Raw genomic sequence first — 24,703 nt, forward strand, 5'->3', positions numbered from 1 at the left:
GGAGCAATCTGTCTATGCGACTGACAGAGAACTGCAGCCCAGCCCGGGAAGAACGGGTGATTTTGGCCTTAGGGTCTTTTGCGGTTGAGGTCTCACCAGAGTGCTCAGACTCAGACTCAGTCTCAGACATGTTGCAGACTTCTAGTGTTCCAGCAACACTTGGCTTGACTTTCTTGGCTTTCTTTTGTTTTCTCTGCTTGGTTTACCTGAGTCTTTCCTCAGGAATTGGCCGGCCTAGCTTTTTTCTTGACTTGCTTGGCTTCAGTGGATGTTTCCTTGCTTGGCTCCACTTGCCTGTGTCTTTCTTTGCTTGGCTTGCCTGACTCTCTTTCCTTCTGTTCCTGGCTCTGTTCACTTGGTTTTCTCGCTCTTATTTTGCCTGCTTTGATTTCTTCCTGGTCTGGCCTGATTATGATTGGCCTGACAAAGTGTGTCTTGGCTAAGCCACCTCTTGAAATCACCACAGTAGTATGCTGACCCTGTCTGAGCCTGCAGCCTTTTATAACCTCAGTGCAGACAGAGAAAACATACTTTCTGATTGGTTGTCTGAGAACCAATGGGCAGCTACTTCATTTGTTACCCAAGCCAGAGGGGATATGTCATCCTTTGATGACATCATTCCCATTGATTCACCGTTTGTGTTGGATTTTTAGTCAGTGATATCTGCTATTAGCAAAACTCATCCTGTAACGGCATGAAATAGGCTTTGGTTACATTTTGAAAATTAGATGCCTTAAATTAGGCACCTAAATAACTTATACGTGGCCTGATTTGAAGAGGAGCTGAGCACCCACAGCTCCTGTTGATTTCACTAGGAGTTTTGAGTGCTCAGCACCTATGGAAATCAGGTCACTTTTAGTTAGTTGCTTAAAAGTGGGTTTAGGGGCGGAAATTCAGGCATCCTAAAGTTTGAAAATATTGGCCAGTTTCTCTGGAGCCCTTAACTTGCTGATGCTTCCCGTCTCTTAGAGAACCCTCATGGCACCCAAGCCCATGGCAGGGGTTCTTTGCCATTCCAGAAACCCAAGTGTTCACCATTTGTCACTCTCAGGTTTGATTAGCCGCTTCTCTTGTTCGTGAGCTATTTTCTGAGACCGGTTTAAAAACAGCATCTGGAGAGAACCCCTCACATCAGGCCAAATCCATTGTGTGATGTTGCACTCTATATGATTTTATGAAAATATGCTAATGAGTTAAATATAATGTAACTGGAATATGCTTCATGCAAAAGGTCTCTTGTAAGGTATGATTACAAAGCTTATAATCTACGGAGTGTGGTCATCCTATTTGTATAAATGTACCACTCATGTATCTGAAACTAGAAATATGAAATATAACTCTGAGGGCCTATTGTAATTATGCAAAGTGTGGGCCATTAATGGTGGTTTGGAATCTTGATGACTCCCATTAACCAGGACAATCGTCTGCAGATGGCTCTCTTTTACTTGTAAGTCTCCCTGTATACCTGTGTGCTGGCAAGTGGGTAATGTTTTCCCTTTAAAAAGGTGATCAAAGTTTATGTGAACCCCTCCAGGTATTTAATAATTTCAGAAAGCCTGATTCTAGTATCACTTATACTGTATAAATCTGATATTACTCTAAACGAGTCAATGGTTTTATAATGGGGTAACTAAAAAATAACAAAACAAAACAAAAAGAACAAAACAAAAAGCAAAACCAGGCCCATAGGCTTTATCCTTCATGTGTAATGGATTAAATTTTTCTCTCATGAGTTTGTTCTTTTTTCTGTTTTCACAAAACATGCAATACATATCAACTTCACTATGGGAAAAATGTTCCTAATTTTCAATCTATTGGGGAAATGCCTGAAAATAACACAGAAATCACCTCCCAGAATCTACACGATTTAGACATGTATGCTCCATTACGTCTGTTGGTCTATAAGGTGCCACAGGACTCTTTGTCGCTTTTTACAGATCCAGACTAACACGGCTACCCCTCTGATACTTGACACCATTTAGACAATTTCTGATGTACATTTCTTAATGAAATGATTGAGTTCTATCTTTCTAGGCTTTTATACCATATTATCAATGCAGCTACCTGACCAACTGAATGTTCCCTTAAAATTGTAGGATAGTAAAAGAGGAAATTAATTCACAAAAGAAGACCAGGCATTTTAACTGCTTTTATTAGACCATACTGATGCATTTGAAAAGAGCCTTGCAATCAAGTCAATGTCATTTCTCCCAAATCTGGGGTGGCAGTCTCCCCTTTGCTCTGTTCTCACTTAACAGGGACAGGAGCAGGGGCAATCCTTCTCTTGATGGCTCTCCTGCCATTCCTCTTCTTGGAAGGTAAAACCACAGGCTGATTTAAGTGCAGGACTCCGCCCTGAGAGATGGTGACACCTCCCAGCAGTTTCTTGAGCTCTGAGTCGCTGTGAATGGCCATCTGCAAGTGCCGTGGGGAAATCCGACGCTTCTTGCTGCGTGCAGCGACTTCCCCAGCAATATCCACAATCTCATGAGTCACTTATTGAAGCACCGCGGCCATATATACTGGGGCTCCATCTCCAATACGGTCTGCAAATTCTCCTTTGAGGAGCAATCTGTCTATGCGACTGACAGAGAACTGCAGCCCAGCCCGGGAAGAACGGGTGATTTTGGCCTTAGGGTCTTTTGCGGTTGAGGTCTCACCAGAGTGCTCAGACTCAGACTCAGTCTCAGACATGTTGCAGACTTCTAGTGTTCCAGCAACACTTGTGCTGGCAAGTGGGTAATGTTTTCCCTTTAAAAAGGTGATCAAAGTTTATGTGAACCCCTCCAGGTATTTAATAATTTCAGAAAGCCTGATTCTAGTATCACTTATACTGTATAAATCTGATATTACTCTAAACGAGTCAATGGTTTTATAATGGGGTAACTAAAAAATAACAAAATAAAACAAAACAAAACAAAAAGAACAAAACAAAAAGCAAAACCAGGCCCATAGGTTTCAGAGTAGCAGCCGTGTTAGTCTGTATCCGCAAAAATAACAGGAGTACTTGTGGCACCTTAGAGACGGCTTTATCCTTCATGTGTAATGGATTAAATTTTTCTCTCATGAGTTTGTTCTTTTTTCTGTTTTCACAAAACATGCAATACACATCAACTTCACTATGGGAAAAATGTTCCTAATCTTCAATCTATTGGGGAAATGCCTGAAAAAAACACAGAAATCACCTCCCAGAATCTACACGATTTAGACATGTATGCTCCAATACGTCTGTTGGTCTATAAGGTGCCACAGGACGCTTTGTCGCTTTTTACAGATCCAGACTAACACGGCTCCCCCTCTGATACTTGACACCATTTAGACAATTTCTGATGTACATTTCTTAATGAAATGATTGAGTTCTATCTTTCTAGGCTTTCATACCATATTATCAATGCAGCTACCTGACCAACTGAATGATCCCTTAAAATTGTAGGATAGTAAAAGAGGAAATTAATTCACAAAAGAAGACCAGGCATTTTAACTGCTTTTATTAGACCATACTGATGCATTTGAAAAGAGCCTTGCAATCAAGTCAATATCATTTCTCCCAAATCTGGGGTGGCAGTCTCCCCTTTGCTCTGTTCTCACTTAACAGGGACAGGAGCAGGGGCAATCCTTCTCTTGATGGCTCTCCTGCCATTCCTCTTCTTGGAAGATAAAACCACAGGCTGATTTAAGTGCAGGACTCCGCCCTGAGAGATGGTGACACCTCCCAGCAGTTTCTTGAGCTCTGAGTCGCTGTGAATGGCCATCTGCAAGTGCCGTGGGGAAATCCGACGCTTCTTGCTGCGTGCAGTGACTTCCCCAGCAATATCCACAATCTCATGAGTCACTTATTGAAGCACCGCGGCCATATATACTGGGGCTCCATCTCCAATACGGTCTGCAAATTCTCCTTTGAGGAGCAATCTGTCTATGCGACTGACAGAGAACTGCAGCCCAGCCCGGGAAGAACGGGTGATTTTGGCCTTAGGGTCTTTTGCGGTTGAGGTCTCACCAGAGTGCTCAGACTCAGACTCAGTCTCAGACATGTTGCAGACTTCTAGTGTTCCAGCAACACTTGGCTTGACTTTCTTGGCTTTCTTTTGTTTTCTCTGCTTGGTTTACCTGAGTCTTTCCTCAGGAATTGGCCGGCCTAGCTTTTTTCTTGACTTGCTTGGCTTCAGTGGATGTTTCCTTGCTTGGCTCCACTTGCCTGTGTCTTTCTTTGCTTGGCTTGCCTGACTCTCTTTCCTTCTCTTCCTGGCTCTGTTCACTTGGTTTTCTCGCTCTTATTTTGCCTGCTTTGATTTCTTCCTGGTCTGGCCTGATTATGATTGGCCTGACAAAGTGTGGCTTGGCTAAGCCACCTCTTGAAATCACCACAGTAGTATGCTGACCCTGTCTGAGCCTGCAGCCTTTTATAACCTCAGTGCAGACAGAGAAAACATACTTTCTGATTGGTTGTCTGAGAACCAATGGGCAGCTACTTCATTTGTTACCCAAGCCAGAGGGGATATGTCATCCTTTGATGACATCATTCCCATTGATTCACCGTTTGTGTTGGATTTTTAGTCAGTGATATCTGCTATTAGCAAAACTCATCCTATAACGGCATGAAATAGACTTTGGTTACATTTTGAAAATTAGATGCCTTAAATTAGGCACCTAAATAACTTATACGTGGCCTGATTTGAAGAGGAGCTGAGCACCCACAGCTCCTGTTGATTTCACTAGGAGTTTTGAGTGCTCAGCACCTATGGAAATCAGGTCACTTTTAGTTAGTTGCTTAAAAGTGGGTTTAGGGGCGGAAATTCAGGCATCCTAAAGTTTGAAAATATTGGCCAGTTTCTCTGGAGCCCTTAACTTGCTGATGCTTCCCGTCTCTTAGAGAACCCTCATGGCACCCAAGCCCATGGCAGGGGTTCTTTGCCATTCCAGAAACCCAAGTGTTCACCATTTGTCACTCTCAGGTTTGATTAGCCGCTTCTCTTGTTCGTGAGCTATTTTCTGAGACTGGTTTAAAAACAGGATCTGGAGAGAACCCCTCACATCAGGCCAAATCCATTGTGTGATGTTGCACTCTATATGATTTTATGAAAATATGCTAATGAGTTAAATATAATGTAACTGGAATATGCTTCATGCAAAAGGTCTCTTGTAAGGTATGATTACAAAGCTTATGATCTACTGAGTGTGGTCATCCTATTTGTATAAATGTACCACTCATGTATCTGAAACTAGAAATATGAAATATAACTCTGAGGGCCTATTGTAATTATGCAAAATGTGGGCCATTAATGGTGGTTTGGAATCTTGATGACTCCCATTAACCAGGACAATCGTCTGCAGATGGCTCTCTTTTACTTGTAAGTCTCCCTGTATACCTGTGTGCTGGCAAGTGGGTAATGTTTTCCCTTTAAAAAGGTGATCAAAGTTTATGTGAACCCCTCCAGGTATTTAATAATTTCAGAAAGCCTGATTCTAGTATCACTTATACTGTATAAATCTGATATTACTCTAAACGAGTCAATGGTTTTATAATGGGGTAACTAAAAAATAACAAAACAAAAAAAAACAAAACAAAAAGCAAAACCAGGCCCATAGGCTTTATCCTTCATGTGTAATGGATTAAATTTTTCTCTCATGAGTTTGTTCTTTTTTCTGTTTTCACAAAACATGCAATACACATCAACTTCACTATGGGAAAAATGTTCCTAATCTTCAATTTATTGGGGAAATGCCTGAAAAAAACAAAGAAATCACCTCCTGGAATCTACACAATTTAGACATTTATGCTCCAATACGTCTGTTAGTCTATAAGGTGCCACAGGACTCTTTGTCGCTTTTTACAGATCCAGACTAACACGGCTACCCCTCTGATACTTGACATCCTTTAGACAATTTCTGATGTACATTTCTTAATGAAATGTTTGAGTTCTATCTTTCTAGGCTTTTATACCATATTATCAATGCAGCTACCTGACCAACTGAATGATCCCTTAAAATTGTAGGATAGTAAAAGAGGAAATTAATTCATAAAAGAAGACCAGGCATTTTAACTGCTTTTATTAGACCATACTGATGCATTTGAAAAGAGCCTTGCAATCAAGTCAATGTCATTTCTCCCAAATCTGGGGTGGCAGTCTCCCCTTTGCTCTGTTCTCACTTAACAGGGACAGGAGCAGGGGCAATCCTTCTCTTGATGGCTCTCCTGCCATTCCTCTTCTTGGAAGGTAAAACCAAAGGCTGATTTAAGTGCAGGACTCCGCCCTGAGAGATGGTGACACCTCCCAGCAGTTTCTTGAGCTCTGAGTCGCTGTGAATGGCCAGCTGCAAGTGCCGTGGGGAAATCCGACGCTTCTTGCTGCGTGCAGCGACTTCCCCAGCAATATCCACAATCTCATGAGTCACTTATTGAAGCACCGCGGCCATATATACTGGGGCTCCAGCTCCAATACGGTCTGCAAATTGTCCTTTGCGGAGCAATCTGTCTATGTGACTGACAGAGAACTGCAGCCCAGCCCGGGAAGAATGGGTGATTTTGGCCTTAGGGTCTTTTGCGGTTGAGGTCTCACCAGAGTGCTCAGACTCAGACTCAGTCTCAGACATGTTGCAGACTTCTAGTGTTCCAGCAACACTTGGCTTGACTTTCTTGGCTTTCTTTTGTTTTCTCTGCTTGGTTTACCTGAGTCTTTCCTCAGGAATTGGCCTGCCTAGCTTTTTTCTTGACTTGCTTGGCTTCAGTGGATGTTTCCTTGCTTGGCTCCACTTGCCTGTGTCTCTCTTTGCTTGGCCTGCCTGACTCTCTTTCCTTCTGTTCCTGGCTCTGTTCACTTGGTTTTCTCGCTCTTATTTTGCCTGCTTTGATTTCTTCCTGGTCTGGCCTGATTATGACTGGCCTGACAAAGTGTGTCTTGGCTAAGCCACCTCTTGAAATCACCACAGTAGTATGCTGACCCTGTCTGAGCCTGCAGCCTTTTATAACCTCAGTGCAGACAGAGAAAACATACTTTCTGATTGGTTGTCTGAGAACCAATGGGCAGCTACTTCATTTGTTACCCAAGCCAGAGGGGATATGTCATCCTTTGATGACATCATTCCCATTGATTCACCGTTTGTGTTGGATTTTTAGTCAGTGATATCTGCTATTAGCAAAACTCATCCTGTAACGGCATGAAATAGGCTTTGGTTACATTTTGAAAATTAGAAGCCTTAAATTAGGCACCTAAATAACTTATACGTGGCCTGATTTGAAGAGGAGCTGAGCACCCACAGCTCCTGTTGATTTCACTAGGAGTTTTGAGTGCTCAGCACCTATGGAAATCAGGTCACTTTTAGTTAGTTGCTTAAAAGTGGGTTTAGGGGCGGAAATTCAGGCATCCTAAAGTTTGAAAATATTGGCCAGTTTCTCTGGAGCCCTTAACTTGCTGATGCTTCCCGTCTCTTAGAGAACCCTCATGGCACCCAAGCCCATGGCAGGGGTTCTTTGCCATTCCAGAAACCCAAGTGTTCACCATTTGTCACTCTCAGGTTTGATTAGCCGCTTCTCTTGTTCGTGAGCTATTTTCTGAGACCGGTTTAAAAACAGCATCTGGAGAGAACCCCTCACATCAGGCCAAATCCATTGTGTGATGTTGCACTCTATATGATTTTATGAAAATATGCTAATGAGTTAAATATAATGTAACTGGAATATGCTTCATGCAAAAGGTCTCTTGTAAGGTATGATTACAAAGCTTATAATCTACGGAGTGTGGTCATCCTATTTGTATAAATGTACCACTCATGTATCTGAAACTAGAAATATGAAATATAACTCTGAGGGCCTATTGTAATTATGCAAAGTGTGGGCCATTAATGGTGGTTTGGAATCTTGATGACTCCCATTAACCAGGACAATCGTCTGCAGATGGCTCTCTTTTACTTGTAAGTCTCCCTGTATACCTGTGTGCTGGCAAGTGGGTAATGAAGTCTTACAGTGACATGTGATCATGTCACCTGAACTGGAATCCATCTTTAACCTGGTGCTTTTCCATTGAGAAGGAGGGGGTTGGAATCCAGAGAGGGACAAAGGATTTCCGCCTTATGCAAAAGATATATAAATGGGTGGAACAGAACAAAGTGAGAGCCATCATGAGGAATCCCCTAGCTATCACCTGCACTGGAACAAGGGCTGTACCAGGGGAAGGACTGTGCCCAGACTAGGAAGGCATCCAGTCTGTGAAAGAGACTTATTGAAACATCTCTGTGGAGGAATATAGTAAGGAAGGGTCCCACTCGTGCTGGGGTTGGGGGTGTTGGAAGCAGGAGCAACCGTCTGGGATTCATCCATTCCAGGCACAAAAATCCAGTTCAGGATTGTCTGGGGTGTAGATGAGTGAAGAGTGATCTGAGGAATGGGCCAGGAAAACACTGGAGGCTTTAAGGGATCAGGATCTGAGCCCCCATCCAGTGGTGTTTAGGTTTCTCCTCAGCACTTGAACTGCCAGGGTCACTGTTCACTGTAAGCCCGCGAGTATCTGGATCTGAATACAAAGGCCTATCCCTCGGGCCTACTGGATTTGGGCTGTGATTCCAGCCTCAGTACAATGCAGCTTTATTTTTGTGTAGGGTCTTTCCTACCAGTTGTGTGCAGTATATGGTACGGATGCAGAACGAACTATGTGCATGCTGCATTACAGTGGCATAGTTTGCTCCCCCTCTGCTCTGCCAATGAAACTGGCTTAACTCACCTCTCCTGTCTACCCTTCTCCCACTCGGGTCTTCACACCTTTGTCCTTGCGGCCCCTGACACCCAGAACATCGTCAAATGTTCAAAATAAATAAATAAAGACACTTTGGCTGGAGACCAAGCCTGGAAAACATCAGCCCCAAAGGACAATCTTTCGGAAGGTTTACGAGGAAAGGAAAATGAGGCCAGCAGGAGTGGTAGATTCTCAAAGAACTTTAATTATAGTGGTTGCCACTAATCACTCAAGGAGAGAGAAATTACAGCTCTGTCTAGTCTAGGGAAATGTACCATTCCAGCCCCCACCCCGACCACTTGTGAATCGTCCCACAGAGATGCTCCAGCCACTTACAAGCATTCCAAGAGCTTCCTCTCAGCAAGCCTAAGAACCAGCTCATTCTGAACGGGTTAGTAACAGTGGCTCCACTACTCCTCTCGCTGCTGTCCGACAGGGCATTCTGAAACTTCCCAGAATCCACTGCTTCTGGGGTCTGTGCTGGGAACTGCGGGATAGGTACCACATGGTGTCGCAACTGAAGGGCTTTAAAGCAGTGCTCTTGTAGGGCAAACCCGCAGAGCTCCGAACACCAGTCAGCATGGCAGTGCGGGCACAGTGACCAGCCTGTGCTCCAACTGGGCCGATCTCACTGGTTCCAGTGCTCCAGTGTGACCTGGCTCTGGACAGACTGTCACCTCCTTGCTTGGGATGCCTCTGCATGTGCCACTCCAAACCATGCTGGCTTTTGCCTGAGCCTTATAGCTACAGCAGCTCTTATTGAGTTTGCTCTCCACTCTCCCCCCCCCACCCCCACCAGTGTCTCTCTCCCATTATTACCCTCTTGTTCAGTTAGTTCACAACATCTAAGAAAATTCACTTTGGGGCTGAAACTTGACAGTCTAGTGCCCAGCCAGGAGGCGAATGCATTCTGTGAGCTCAGCCAGCAGGAAACAATATTTGCTTTTACCATGTTATGAAACAGCTTTTATCCGACTCTTTTCACACAGGGATACGTTTAAAATGGCTGAACTTTCGGGGCCAGGTTCCCTGGTGCTGTCCGTCTGCTTTGTACCACTCCAGGGACGCAAAGTAACCGGGCTTATGGCTGCTTTGCTTCACTGGAGCAGCACAGGAGCCAGAGCACACAATGAATGTGGCCCTTTAAATCTGGTGAGTGACGATGGTGCACTGGGGAGTCGGGCCCTCACTAGGTATCACTTGCGTAGCATAGTTTGCAATACAGCCTCTAAAGCAACGACAGCCCGACGGTCGGGGTTGGGCAAGGGGAGCAAAGGGGAGGGGAGCAGGGGTTACGGTGTCTTTCTCTTCAGTGCCACAGTCCCTGGCCAGATCCTCAGCTGGTGTAAGCTGGCACAGCTGCTCTGACGGCCATGGAGCTGTGGTGATTTATAGCAGGCTGAGAATCTGGCAACATGCGTTGGGGGTGGGAGGGGGAGAGGCTGTGTCTGTCACTCAGTGGGGAAGTGACAGTGATGTACATGTGTTCCCACCACTCCGCTCAACTCTGGCCCGTCTCTCCCCCTCAGTGCTGCCCAAGTACGAGGTGTCAGTGAAGCTGCCCAAGAAAATCACCATCCAGGATGAGGAGCTGAAAGTGGCCATCTGTGGTCTGTGAGTCGCTGGGTTTGAGTCACCGTTCTTTGTGCTTGTCCACCATTGCCTTCCCGCTGCTACTCCAGAAACCAGAGCTGCAGAAGGCCCCTGGGGTCACTTTCTCTCCATCCCCAGGCGCCCTGGGCAGGATTGTTGCTACTGTCTATTCTGCACCCAGCCCAAGCTTTAAACATCCCAAGAAATGGGGCTCCTCCCCCTGCCCCAGGAAACGATGCCTCAGCCTCATACAACTCCCTCTCAGAATGGTTTTCTCTGTTATTCAACCCAAATTTTCCCTTTCTTAACATCCTTCCATCCTTCCTAATCAGACCCCCAAGTGCCCCCTTAAATAATCCTGCTCCCGCCCTTGGTGATGCCTCCTTCAGACACTTGTAGGCAGAAATTACGTCCCTACTTAGACATCCCGTAACCAGACTCGCCAGATTTAACTCTTCCTTCCCTCCTCATAAATCCCTCCCTCCAGCTCCCTGCTCATATTTCTTGCTCTTCTCTGAACTCTCTCCAATTTGTCAATGGCTTTTGGGTAAAGAGGTGCCTAGAGCTGAAAACAGTGCTCCAGAGGTGTCGTGTAGCGGTGACGGGAGATGATAATCCCTCTCTATAGAGTCTTAGTGCGACTCCATCTGGAAGACAGTGTTCAACTCTGGGCCCCACAGCTCTGAGGAGACTGAACCTGGAATATTGTCTGCAGGTCTGGGCTCTTCCGTACCAGAAAGGTGTGGCCAAATGGGAGGGAGCTGGGAGAAGGGAAACTCAACTGATTAAGGGGCAGAAGAGCCGGAGTATCAGGCAACATTTCCTAATGGGGTAAGCCTGCTGGGTAATGGAATAATCTCCCCCGGGAAATGGCTGGAGTCCCATCACTTGAGTCACTGAAAAACAGGACTAGACCAAGCTCCAGAGAATAGACATTAGGAAACCAGCAACAGAGTCCTCAGGGGCAATGGTATAAAGGGCCCCAAAAGGCCTCTTCTGACTGACTCTGTCTCCCTGTCTAAGCACCTTGTGTCTCTTTAACCCCTCTCTGGTTACAGCTACACCTATGGGACCCCTGTCCCCGGCCTGGTGAATGTCCGTGTGTGCTGGAGATTCTCCCAGTCCAGGTCACACTGCTATGGAAGACAGGCCGAGGCTGTGTGTGAGGAATTCACCAGACAGGTGAGTCCAAGGCCCATCCCATAGGCAGGAGGCGACTGTCTTGAGGAGGGCGATCTGTGTCTGTCAAAGGGGATTGTTAGACCTCAGCTGGGATTCTGTGTTCTGGGTTGGGCTCTGTCTCACAGGAGGGAGGTATTGGTTAGAAGGAGGTGAGGCCAGGGCTGGGGGATATAAATTATGAAGAAAAACCCCTCGGGTGAAATCCTGGCCCCATTGAAATCCATAGCAAAACTCCCATTGACATCAGTCAGATCAGGATTCACCCCCAAATGGGTATTTCTTCTAGCTGGGAAAGAGAAGACCCTGAGAGGTTTTTGTATCAGTGAACGGGATTGAGATGGGGAGGGGAGCAGGAGCAGAGCAGAGGAGAAAGCAAGAGGGAAGTGTAGGATCCGGAAGAGAGAGAGAACTCAAGAGGAAGAAGAAGAAAGAGAGAGACAGGGCAAGGAGGTAGAGAGAACAGGGTAGAGCAATAAACAGAGAGAGGGAGAATATGAAGGAGAAGAAAGTAAGAGAGAAAATAGAGGTAGGTTAGACAGAGATAGTTGGAGGAAAAGAAAGAGAAAGAAAGAGAAGGAGGAAGAGAGAAAGAATGTGCATGGAGAAAGAGAGAGGATTCCAAGGGTGGATAAAAGACACAATGAGATTTATCACACTAATGGGAAGTTGCAGATCTAGGGGGTGTAATCTGAACAATCAGGGAACCAGGTGTGTAATTTGGAGAATTTGGGGTGAAGTGCATCAGAGAGGGCAGCATGTTAGATACGTCACTGGGGACCAGAGATGCCTTGATTGGTTTGTTGAGGAAGAAGGGAAGAGAGGGAGTCAGGCCGGATCAAGCCAATAAGAGGATGGGATTAAAGCAAACCAAGCAGTAGGCAAATGTCTTGGGTGCTGGGGTATCTGTTCCTGTTTCACACGGACCTGAATTGTACAGGGATTTCCATGGTAATTTCCTCTTTGGTCTCTGGCTCAGGCGGACGTTCAAGGCTGTGTCTCCAATGTGGTGAAGACTAAAATATTCCAGCTCAACCAAATAGTTATGAGATGAAAATTGAGGTGCAAGGCAGGATCACGGAAGAGGGTATAGGTATGCATCATGCTGCCCTGCTGGAGCTGTGGGGCCGCACTGCAATAGCAGTGGGTGTTGCAAGCCAGCACTGAAGGGCACTGGCAGAACTGGACAACATGGGGCAGGATTGGAGCATCTGGAGGTGCTGCAGGTCAGTGCATTAGTTCAAGCCCCTCTTTGCTATGTTTTCTTGCAGGGGTGGAGTTAACTGGGACAGACTCCAGTGAGATCACAGGCACCATGAGCAAAATCAGCTTTGAGCAGGTGGACTCTCATTACATACCAGGGATCCCCTTCTCCGGGCAGGTAGGGAACCTCTGAGATCCCAGGAAATTACCTGACACGAGTGTGCTTGTCTGTGGAGAATGAGAACTTGCAAATGGAAAAGGGAAAACGTGGGAGGATCACAAACCACGGGAACAGGAGCCATCTCCCTCTGCCTCTACACATGCTGCGGTATCCTTGCCATTAGTGGGAATTACAGCGCCTTCCTCTGACCTCCTAGTGCTGTCAGAGACAGGATACAGAGGAGAAGGCCCATTGGTGTGGCCAGCACAGTCCTTCCCATGTTCCCAATCACACTCTCTGTGAGGACGCGCCACCTCCTCAGGTGGTTCAGACTCACCCAGCACATTCATACACGCCTGGCCCTTGGTCAGCTCTGTAGGAAACACCCTCTGGAGCTGCCTCAGGGGAATAACGTGGGCAAAGGGTCATTAGGACTGTGGAGACTGCTTTCCCTGAGTAGTAAAAGCAACGGAGATTGGATTTGTTCCTTTAGGTGAAGCTGGTGGACGGGACTGATGCTCCAATTGCCAACAAAACCATCTGGATTTCCATAGGGAGAAACAACTATGAAGCCAACTACACAACGAATGAAGAGGGCCGAGTCTCGTTTTCTATAGACACTGTCAACTTCACAGAAAACTCCATTCAAATCACTGTGAGTGGCTGAATCCAGGGAGCTAGGGGATGGGAGGTGTCACTGACTAAGCTTCAGGGGAGATGTCCGTGGGTTTATTGATTGCTCTGCCCATCGGGAGATAAAACAAAGAGTTTGTTGGCTGGGAATTTCAGTCTCCTCCTCTCTGTCTTGCTCTCTCTCTCTCTGTCCCTTGCTCTCTGTGTCTTGCACACACTCTGTCGCTCTCCCTCTGGTTCTCCATCTCTCTCTCGCCACATGAGCATGGAAAATGCAGATCAATGCACTGTGCACTGAAAAATCTGCCAAGAACATGTTTTTAAAATTACCCACTTTTTCCTTCTGAAATGCTAGTAGACTTGTTACTCACTTTTTGATCTGATGTAAAAACGTTCTTCTTTATCAGGCAAACCATAAATCTGAACTGAACTGTTATGACACAGACTGGATCACCCCTGTGTATGGTAACGCCATTCACACAGCAACACGCTTTTACTCCCCGAGTAAGAGCTTTCTCAAAATCGAGCCCCTGTCTCAGACTTTAAGCTGCGGCTCCAATGAGATGGTCCGGGTGCACTACATCCTGAAGCCAGAGGCTGTGGGGGAGCAGAAGGAAATCGTCTTTTACTATGTGGTAAGCCCGGACCTAGTGACCTCTACCTCCGTACACATGACACAGCACTGGAGGCCAGACACCCATATATGTCCCAGGTCACCAAACTGCCCTGAGGCCAGGTTCTCTTGACCTTGACATTTACATGTAAAAGCCAGTGAAGGAAATGCAGAACTGGCCAGCCAGGGGATGGTTTCTGCAGGGAGAGAGAATTTCTGACTTGGTCGAGGTCCCGGTAAACTCCAGTCTGGGTCTGGGACTCTGTATGGCTCTGCGGGATTTTCTGCTCCTTCCCCACAGGAAGGCATCAGTATAGACACCCCCACCCCCAGCATTCCCCCGTGAGCATCTCCCTCCTCCCACCAGGACCCCTGTAACATGAGGGTTTCTTCTTCCTGGCAGGTGATGGTCAAAGGAGGAATCGTGAGGGCAGGCACCGAGGTGCATCCCGTGGGGGATGGAGAACGTGAGTAGAGCTGTGTGAATAACTGATTTCCCAGTTCACTGACCGAACCAGAAACCTCAAAAAACAATTGTTTGGGGGCGACTGAACCATTTCACTTTTGAGCTGCTTTAATCTTTTTTAAATAGAATTGAAGGGAAATTGTAAATGAGGAGTTGTTTTGAATTGAAAAATGGAACCTTCCATTTAGGAAATGTCGAAACAAAACCTTCTGATTTGTTGCCGATTTTTTCCTGACCAAAACCATTTGGTGAATTTCACACAAATTTGTGAAATGTTTTGGTTGATCTGAGTCTGCGTTTTTCAACAACAAAAAATCATCTGAAAAATTTTGGCCTGTTCTCATTGTGAGCTCTCCTCACCCCTTTCTCTGCCTGTCCTGGGAGGCTGAGCTGCTGTGTCTGAAGGAGGTGCTGAGAACAGCGCCCTTCTCTCCTCTCTCTCTTACGTTCTTGTCTCACTAGTCATGGTCTCTCTCTCCCTTTGAATCATAGAATACCAGGGTTAGAAGGGATCTCAGGAGGTCATCTAGTCCAACCCTGTACTCAAAGCAGGACCAATCCCCAGACAGATTTTTGTCCCTGATCCCTAAATGGCCCCCTCAAGGCTTGAACTCACAACTTTGGATTTAGCAGGCCAGTGCTCAAACCACTGAGCTATCCCTCCCCCCTTTGACACACATACAGTTCCCCTGACCGATTTCATTTCATTAATGGCAGTCTGAAGGATCCCCAGTTTGAATGATTCAGGCTGGCTGGGCAAATTCCACCTTGAGGAGCAGAAGTATGGAATCCCACCCCCTCTGCAGCTCTGTGAGCACAACCCTCCGCACAGAGCCACTGTACAACATGCACTTCTTTCCTCGCCTTCATTATTGCATGGGCAGGGGGGTCCTGCACTGATGGAGGACAGTGCTAGACTCTAGCTGATATGGATTTAGGGGACATGCTGAGATCCACCAAACCCATCTCACCTGAACATCCTGCACCAGGTGTCTGCAGTAAGAGTCAAAGGCCTCAACTATGCGCCAAAACTCTTACCCTTGGATAGCGAATTTTTCAGGGTGGCTGATGTTGCAGCAATAATGAGGGAGCCTAGGGAAATGTGTGGCCCTGGAGCTGATTCTCTATAGCTTATCCCCCGCCCCCTCTCTCTCTTTGCCAGTTATCCAGGTATTTGAGCTGAGGCTCCCCGTGAGGCCTGATATCACCCCCCTGGCCCGGGTACTTGTATACACCACTTTACCCAGCGGGGACGTTATCGCCAATTCCGAAGATTTCAAGATTGAAAACTGCTTTGCCAATAAGGTGAGCATCCGGTTTCTATAACTCACATTCACCCCATGGACAATGGCCCACCTGTGGAACCTGGAATTGCAAATTTCAATGAAGACTCAGGAAATGTTCAATGGCTCCATGAGCCCATCGGGCACTGACCATGGATCAGTAATTGAATATGAGAGATGAATGCACATCAGGAGTAATTTGCATAGGCAGAATTATAAGGGTGGAAGCAGAACTGACATATGGGGGCGCTGCTGGTCATGTTTGAATTGCATTGGTCAGGGCTGAGGGGCATTGGCAGGGCTTTGTGGGGAACCCAGGACTGGAATAGCGGGGGCTGCAGGGCAGAGTTCAGGGGCATTGACAGAGCTGTGTGCGGCGGTTCCAGGACTGGGCTGTGCTGCGAGGCAGAGTGTGAAGGTACCTGGAGAAGTAGCTCCTCTAACTCCTTTCCTGGCCTTGCAGGTTGACTTGCATTTCTCTCCGGACGAGGGCCTCCCCGCCTCCGACACTCACCTCTGGGTCAGAGCCTCCCCGGGCTCCCTGTGCGCCGTCCGTGCTGTGGACAAGAGCGTCCTCCTCATAAAGCCTGAAGCCGAGCTCTCGCCCAGCTCTGTAAGTGCCAGCCTGGCCCAGTGATCAACAGGTGCAAGAGCTGGTCTTGTCTGGAAAGTGCCGAGAATCACTCGTGAGAGCTAGGGCAGAGCAGTCTGTCTGTTATTGTAGGGTCCCTCGTCAGCACAGGGGCTGCGCCCACTGCTTGATCTATGTAGGGCCCTCATGAAAACTATTGCTGCACCCAGTGGTTTATAGTTCTGGGGCCACTTGTGAGGACACAACCACACATACTGATTTATTACTGGAGGGCCACTCGTGAGCACTGGTCAGCACACACTGGGTTATTATGGAAAAGTCAGTGCTGAGCCTTGGAGTCAGACATTCTGCTCTGTTACTGTAGGGTTTGTTATTGTAGGGTCAACCTTGGTAACTGGGATTGCACACACGGGTGTGTTAGTTTAAAGTTGTCTGTGATCGCTAGGGTGGCACATGCTGGTTTATTATTATTGGGCCTGTGGTCACTGACATCAAGGCATGTCCCCGCAGGTGTATGATTTGCTCCCGGTGAAGGAGATCAGGGGTTATAATTACCGGGAGCACCATTTGGAGGAAGAAGACGATAACCCTTGTGTGAAACTCGACAACGTCATTATAAACGGATTCATCTATGGACCCATTTCTCCTGACGGTGAAGGGGACGCCTACAATGTTCTCAAGGTGAGCGCCATGTCTCCCTTTGGTGTGTGAAATCGCTTTTAGTTCAGAAGATTTCCTCACCTGATGCTGTCTGAGCTGGGTGCTTGTTAGCCAGCACATTCGAGGTAATAACTAAAGCTGGGCCAGAAAACCCCAGATGGGAACCCCCGGCATTGAGGCCTGAATGCCTCTCTCAACCACTGAACTCTAGAGGTTTCCCATCACTAATTTAAATACGAAAAGGAGATGTCCTAACAGCTGGGGCAAAGAAATAGAGCCCAGAAATGGGCAACTCAGCCTCTGCAGCCATTTTGTCATAGAGATCCTGTCCCACACGCTCTCTATCCCATCTATGTAGGTCTCTGTGAAGTGCCAGTCTCCATTTTAGCTACACACGCACACGCACAGATGTGCGGAGTGCCGCTCTGAGCCAGCACCCAGGGTAATTACCCAGCCCCAGCTAGTGAGGGTTTGGTGTCCTGTGGAATTTCAGGTTTGTTCCCAGTGGGACTTGCTCCCAAATCACCCAACCCCAGCACACCTGACAATGACTGTTAGGCATCTCAGCAGAGAGGCAGGGGATGGACTGGGCCAGAGAGACTGAACTCCCTCCAGGGCAGGGCCGAGGCAAGCCGGCAGGGGCTGAGTGCACAGCGCAAGCTTGCACTGCTCATGCCTCTGATGAACCTGCTCTGAGGATACACAGGACGTCCGTCACCAGCTGCTGATCCGGCGCCTTTCACTGACATAGACCTCACCCTTGGCTTCCCGCCAGCCACACTGGCATTGACGTCTCAGGCCTTAGTATCTGCTCTTGCAATGACCCATCCCTGCACTGTGATAAGCCCGTCACATGCCGGTCCAGTCCAGATGGCACGTTTATCTCCTGACATATGGTTTACTTTACCACATAGCTGTCTGGGTTATCTTTTTACAGGCGATGGGTTTAAAAGGCTTCACCAGCACCAAGGTCCATAAGCCCAGACCCTGCATGGAGAGAACGTACGGTGTACCTGAAGCATATGGTATTGCTGGTAAAATATCCTGCTTTGTTTTGCCCCGCTTATAGCCCCCTGTTAGGTGCTTTTCCTGCTCCCCTCCCTTTCACCCTCTCCTCTGCATGGAAACTAGACCAGTAGGACCAGACTCTGTTCTCAGCTGTGCTGGCCGAAATCCAAGCAAGTCAGTCCTGAAATAGGAATCTGGTCCATTTCCACTGCTTGCTCACCAGCTAAGGAAATATGCACTGTTGTAACTACACTGATGCAGTGGCACCTTGCACCCCCTAATGTAGTTGTGCTGCACTGGCACAAAATGGCTGCTAAATCTTGTTGAATTTATGGGACAGGACGATTTCCACTTCCACATTTCCATTTTATAGCAAGCGCCAGAAGAAAAACTAAGCAGAGAGAGGGCCAAGTTCAAAGGGGTGTGCCCAACGTTTTAACTCAGGCTGAGGCCTAAACTCCCATCTATCTATGCACAAATAGTGCAAACCCATGGCTTGGACCCAGGGTCCCAGGACCCCACAGGGATGGAAGGAGGACCATGAGTCAAGCCAGGACCCAGGGTTCAAACTCTATTGCTTTGCAGTGTAGATACAGCCCCACTGGACTCATGCTCTGTGAGTCTGCCAAAAGCATCCCATAGATCAACTTTCTTTGTCCATGGGACAGTGAAGTTTGGTGAACAGTCAAGTTTTCCCACACTGCTCCATGAACAAAGGGCTAGTGTGGCCACATTTTCGGAGAGCGCTAGGAAGTCTGGGATAGAGGTGGTTGGACACGGGCCCACATAATGCAGTGTAAATGCTGGAACCCCAAGCTGGGACCCAGGGTTCAACAATTCCTAACCTGGGGTTACAAGTGAGTTTAGACGCTCAAAACTTGGATTGACAAACCCAGGGTCTGCTAATTCAAGTTCTCATAACCCTGGGCTTACATTGCAATGTAGGCATACCCCGTGTGAACTTGTGGAGAGGGTTTAGAATTGGGAGTCAGGAAATCTGAATTTCATTCCCATCTCTGCCATTGCCTTGGTTATGTGAGTTTGGGTGAACCACGTCACTTCTTTGTGCCTCAATATTCCTATCTGTAAAAGGGAACTAATGATACTTACACAGCCTTGTGAAGAGCTCTTGAGATTAGATGTCTAAATATTAGTGTTAATTATGCTCTCAGTTACACCAGTGGAAATGAAGACTAACCAGATCAGATCACTGACCCTCTAATCCAATGTCCCCATTCCTACTGTAGAACATCAGACTACTGGTCTGTATATGGCAGTGTCCTGCCTCCTGACCATATTGGATCAGCACTGTCGTCTTTCTAGCGCAAGGTCCCTCTTCAGACAGTGGCCAATGGTGGCTGCTTCAGAGGAAGGTGGAAAACCTCTGTATTACACCTCACTGTGCTATGGGGCAAATTTCTTCCTGATCTATGGCTAGATATTAGCTTATGCCCTGAAGCACGAGGACTGATATCCCGGATCATCTGAATCCTAGCTGGTGTCACTAGTGTTGCTGCTACTCGTAGTCATATACAGACACAGGTTTTTTTTCTGTGAAACTCACTGAACTATTTGCATCTATAACGGCTTGGGGCAGTGAGTTCCACAGGTTAATTCCATTTGAAGTGGATATAGGCAGGGCTCTGAGGGCTGCTTCAATGCAGTTATTATGTCTGGGCTTCCCATATGCTTCATGATTGGTGGAGTTGGAATAAACATGTTCATCCATCCATACCACCCCTATAAGAAGTGCAGAAGTCTTTAGAAAACAGACAGTGCTGAGCTCATAATAGGGCAATAGAGATGTTTTTTCAATGGCTTCTAAAGAAATTCAGAAAAGACAGCTGATGACATTGGGAGAGTGGGGTGGGGAAGGGAGTGATTGGTTGCAAGCAGAGATAGGTTTAAGTTTGGGTCTGAATTTGAAAAGAGGGGGTTTCAAATCTAGGGTTTAGAATCTAATCTGTTACTAACTGGAAACAAAGTGCCATGATATAGAATGGGGTCTAACATATCACCTTTCTCTCCCTTACCTCCTCCAACATCTAAAGCGAGGCTCTCATATGATGCAGATACCTTAGTTGGTGGCATGATGGAAAATCTCATTCATGGCCCAGTGGAGACCATCCGGAAGTATTTCCCTGAGACGTGGATTTGGGATTTAGTTCCAGTGAAGTAAGTGATGTTTAGGGGATGTGGTGAGTGTGGTCAACTGGGTTACACAGACTCTCAGAAGAAGTTGCTCAGACACCATGAGATGTGCTTATATCCTTCTGTGATAGATGGAGTATCTTTTGTAGATAGGCTAGAGAGAGACAAGCATGAGGGATAGATGGGCAGGTAGAGGAAAGACAGGAAGTAAGTTAACTAGTTCTACTAATACACCACAGCGACTCCTTCTCCTCTCAGTAACTGGGAGACAATTGTGTGGATCTCAATGGACAATCCCCTATTGTGTGTGTGTGTGTTTGTTTGTGTGTGTCGGAGGGAGGTGTAATTTCTTTTTGGTCCCAGCTCTGGAGCAGAAGTCGCTATTAGCTATGCATCTCATCCTTTTCTGTATCTGTGTGTCCTGAGGGATTTTCTGTTCACCGTGGAACCCCACCCCCAGTCTTGTTATTTGGATGATTCTTCTGTGGAGCTGGATGTAGGATAGGATGGGAGGAAGTGTTCTGCGGTGAGCCTACAATAACCAACCAGCCTGCACACCCCCAGTGCTCCCAAGGCAGTTACAAAAAGGGGGGGGGGGTTCATTCAGGATGTTGTGAGGGACACAGTTGTTTCCCCCAAAGCTAGGAAAGCTCCCCCCATCTCGTTCTTGTTTTGTCACCAGGTCTGTCGGAAGTGCTGATTTGGCCGTGACCATCCCTGACACCATCACAGAATGGAAAGCCAACGCATTCTGCACATCAAGTGACACTGGTTTTGGCCTGTCCCCAACCGTGTCCTTCAAAGCCTTCCAGCCCTTCTTCGTGGAGCTCACCCTGCCCTACTCTGTGGTGTGCGGCGAGGCTTTCACACTAAGGGCCACTGTCTTCAACTACCTGACCCGCTGCATCAGGGTAAGGGACACTCGCAGCTTTGCTCAGCAGGGGCCAGGGAGGAGACCACATGGGCCAGTTGCAACATGGCTTCCCATCCAAGGGAGGCAGCTGATGGCCCCTAGGAAAGTGTCTTTTTACAGTGGAAAGAAATGGGTGATGGAAAGGAGGAATCTGATTGGCTCCTAGGTGTGTGTTACTATAGAGGTACAGAGTGGGCGTTATGAAAGAAGGAATCTGTTTGGCTGACAAAGGTTTGCGAGCTGCAGATATACCTGACACCAACTTCCTGTGTGGCTGAAGGCAGCTGGTCTTAGACCTCCTGTGCCTATCTCATGACCCCATGGTAAGCAAGGTACCTGGGGTGACCACACACTGTGCATCACCCCTTACTCTAGTGGAGACTCCAGGCTTCCTGGAATGGACACATGTGCTTGGCCTTTGGCCTCATGCCGCACAACACCCCCAGCTGCACTACAGCCTCTGGGAAACTCGCTGGCCTGTTGCATCCATGGAAACGGCACTGACTCTTTAGCCCCACTAGCCTGCAGTGTATTCCTGCTCCAGCACAAGGGACTGGAGGGGACTCAGGAAGGGGGTCCCTGCAAAATTGTGGTGACTTTTCTCTCAGCTTTTATTTAAATGGGTTTCATTCTAGATAAAGTGAAGCGGGAACAAACTTTACAGTGTTAAGGGCCCCCAAGGCCCTCTCATCCGCTTCCCCATCCCTTTTCTGCCCTTCGCTACGCTCACTGATGGTCCCCAATTCTGTTCCCTCTCAGCTACTCCCAGATAGGCCCCCGCCCCCCACAGCCAGCACTTCCCCTCCTCCCCTAACAAGACACCAGAGGGCTCTCAGACTCATACCAAGGTGGTAAATTTGGGGTCACCACTTTGTCTTTATTCCCACAACTGGTCCCGGGTCCCTCAGGCCCTGCAATCATCTGTTTCTTCAGAGCCATGCACCCAACTCTCTGCCCATCCTCAGTCTCCTGCACCTCCCCAAACCTCAGTACCCCTCAGCTTTCCCCACCTCAATCCCTGCCCCACCAAATCCCTGTGGCCCCCAAACTCCCTGCCCCCTCTCCTCCCCTGCACTGTCCCATCTCCATTTACCCCCAAACCCTTCGAACCCCTCTCTCTCCCTGCCTGATGGCACCTCTCTGTATGATTGACAGGTCAGCATCTCACTGGCTCCATCTGATGACTTCCGGGCTACCCCTGTGGAGAAGGAAGAAGAATCTTATTGTCTCTGTGTGAACGGACGGAAAACAGTGTCTTGGACTGTGACCCCAAAATCTCTGGGTAAGGGACCTGGCAACTCCAAAATCTCGGATCAGGAACTAATGGATGGCTCCAAAACCTCTGTGAAAGGGACCAAGTGGCACTGAAATTTCTGGATAAGATTTCTGGTGGCTCCAAGGAGGGAGGCTGGCCTTGTGGCTGAGGCACTGGACTGGACTCAGGAGACCTGGACTCAGTGTCCAGCTCTTGGGCAAGTCAGTGTCCCTGTGCCTCAGTTTCCCCATCTGACTACTGCGATGGGAGCCATATAAATACCTGGATTGACAGACTGGTTGGGTCTGAAATTTCTGGAAAAGGAAGATGATGGCTCTGACACTATGCAGGGGTCTGGGCGGCAGAATCTGAAGAAATGACCCTGCACTCCCTTCCTCTCCATCTTGCCCAGCCCCATTCGATGTAGCCATTGGAGTCTAGGGGTTGGAACTAAGGCTGCCGCAGAGCTGTGCTAAAGTGCTAACCTACATGTGACTTGAGCTCTGCCCTCTTTAGAGAGGTTTCCATGTAATCAAAGCAGAACACCAAGCGAATGACACTGACACCTCTGTAGCTGCAGTGCCTGGCAGAACACTTATCCTCCTTTGTTTCAGGTAATGTGGATTTCTCAGTGAGCGCTGAGGCCCTGAAGACAGATCTGCCCTGCGGGAACGAGGTAGTGGAGACCCTGGACAAAGGGCGGAAGGACACGGTGATCAAACAGCTGTTAGTGGAGGTAGGTGGGCTGTTTGGTCTCTGTGGTGTAGAGAAGCCATGATAACTTACTGCTGTGTAGTGACAACTGATATAATGCTGCAGGTCTTCTTGGTTTTATAGGGAAGCCATAATGACTTAATATGATCTCAGCAATAACACGTTCTCTAATGCTGTAAAGGGAAGCAGCGATAAGTCACTATATTAGCCAGTATAAACTGTAATACTGCATAACTTCTTACAGAAAAATACTGGTATCTTGTTACACCGTGTGATTGAAATAATAAGCAAAGCCATGTCTTTTGGGACAGTAACCATGACTTTTAGGTTTTGTCCATAACAAGTCATGGGATCGAGCCCTCAGCTGTGTAGATTGGCATAGTGCCATTAAATTCAATGCAGCTCTGCAGATTTACATTAGCTGTGGACGTGGATCGTGGTCCTTGTAAATAGAGCTGTGCAAATAACTGGTTTTTTTGGTTTGCTGCCAACTGAAAAATCAAAAAAAGAATCGTTTTGGGTCAACCCAAATGAAAATGTTTCAGGGTTTTTTGATGAACCAAAATGGACAAAAAAAATATAGTTTTAAGTCCAACAAAAAGTTTGATAACGACCTGACATGAATCATACTGTTGTTTTTTCAAATTGTTTTACTTTTTTTCAACATAAAATTAAACTAAAATTTTAAAAAGTAATATTGAATTGAAAAATCAAAATATTTTGTTTAGAAAATGTCAAAACAAAATGTTTTGATTTTTTTAACTGAAACAATTTGGTGAATTTAGCACAAATGTGAGAAATGTTTTTGTCAATCCGAATCTGCATTTTACAGCGAAAAACAAGCTTTTCCAAAAAATTTCTCCCAGATCTACTTGTAAACCCTGCCGGCCCATTCCCAAACAGGACACTTCCAGGAACTGTAACAAATCTTGTGCTGTATGTGACCAGTGTAGTGGAATATGGGACAGTGCCTTCATTTTAAAACATTTGTGAATGATTAGTAAATTATCATTATTTATTTTAAATCATTTGATTGCAAACAATTAAAAAGTGCTCAAGGTAATGTGAGCCAATGATTTTTTTGCATATTTTTCTATAAATGTTTGTCTCTTACAGTATTTTGTGATGAGGAACCCCTGGCTTCCCCCCCCCCCTTTTTTTTTTGACATGACACCCAGCCAGCATAAACAATATCTCATAATATAAACCTCCATAGCTATTCTATGTAATAGGGAAGTAGTGATAACTTGTTACATGTCTGATCAGAGCAATATCACGTGACAGAGGTGGCCACTCCTCTCTCCATTATAGGAAAGCACTAATCATTTTTAAATTGTGTGATGTAAGCAGTAACACATGATCTAATACTGCAGCTCCTCTCTGAGTTACAGAAATGCATCCCACCTTTTTCAGTAAGGCAAAGATATGATTCACATTATTGTATCAACCCAGAAAAAACAACTCTGTAAGCTTCAAGGTAAGAATGAGTCCTGTGGCCAGTCCTGGGTGCCACACTTTAGGAAAAACATGAGCAAATTGGAGTGAGGACAGCAA

The 24,703-nt window shown here is 46.8% G+C and overlaps 1 protein-coding gene and 1 pseudogene across 1 annotated transcript in view; one reads left to right on the top strand and one right to left on the bottom strand.

The window, feature by feature from the left end:
• Positions 1-8,314, bottom strand: part of LOC135884274 (alpha-2-macroglobulin-like) — an 80,905-nt gene extending 72,591 nt beyond the window's left edge. Inside the window, exon 1 of the mRNA XM_065411588.1 lies at positions 8,260-8,314. Coding sequence (XP_065267660.1) covers positions 8,260-8,314 — 55 coding nt within the window. The remainder of the gene's footprint in view (positions 1-8,259) is intronic.
• Positions 8,315-9,888: 1,574 nt separating this feature from the next.
• LOC135884357 (alpha-2-macroglobulin-like) overlaps positions 9,889-24,703 on the top strand; it is a 46,893-nt pseudogene continuing 32,078 nt past the window's right edge.

The sequence above is a fragment of the Emys orbicularis genome, chromosome 1 (genome assembly GCF_028017835.1).
Source record: "Emys orbicularis isolate rEmyOrb1 chromosome 1, rEmyOrb1.hap1, whole genome shotgun sequence".
Lineage (NCBI taxonomy): Eukaryota > Metazoa > Chordata > Testudines > Emydidae > Emys > Emys orbicularis.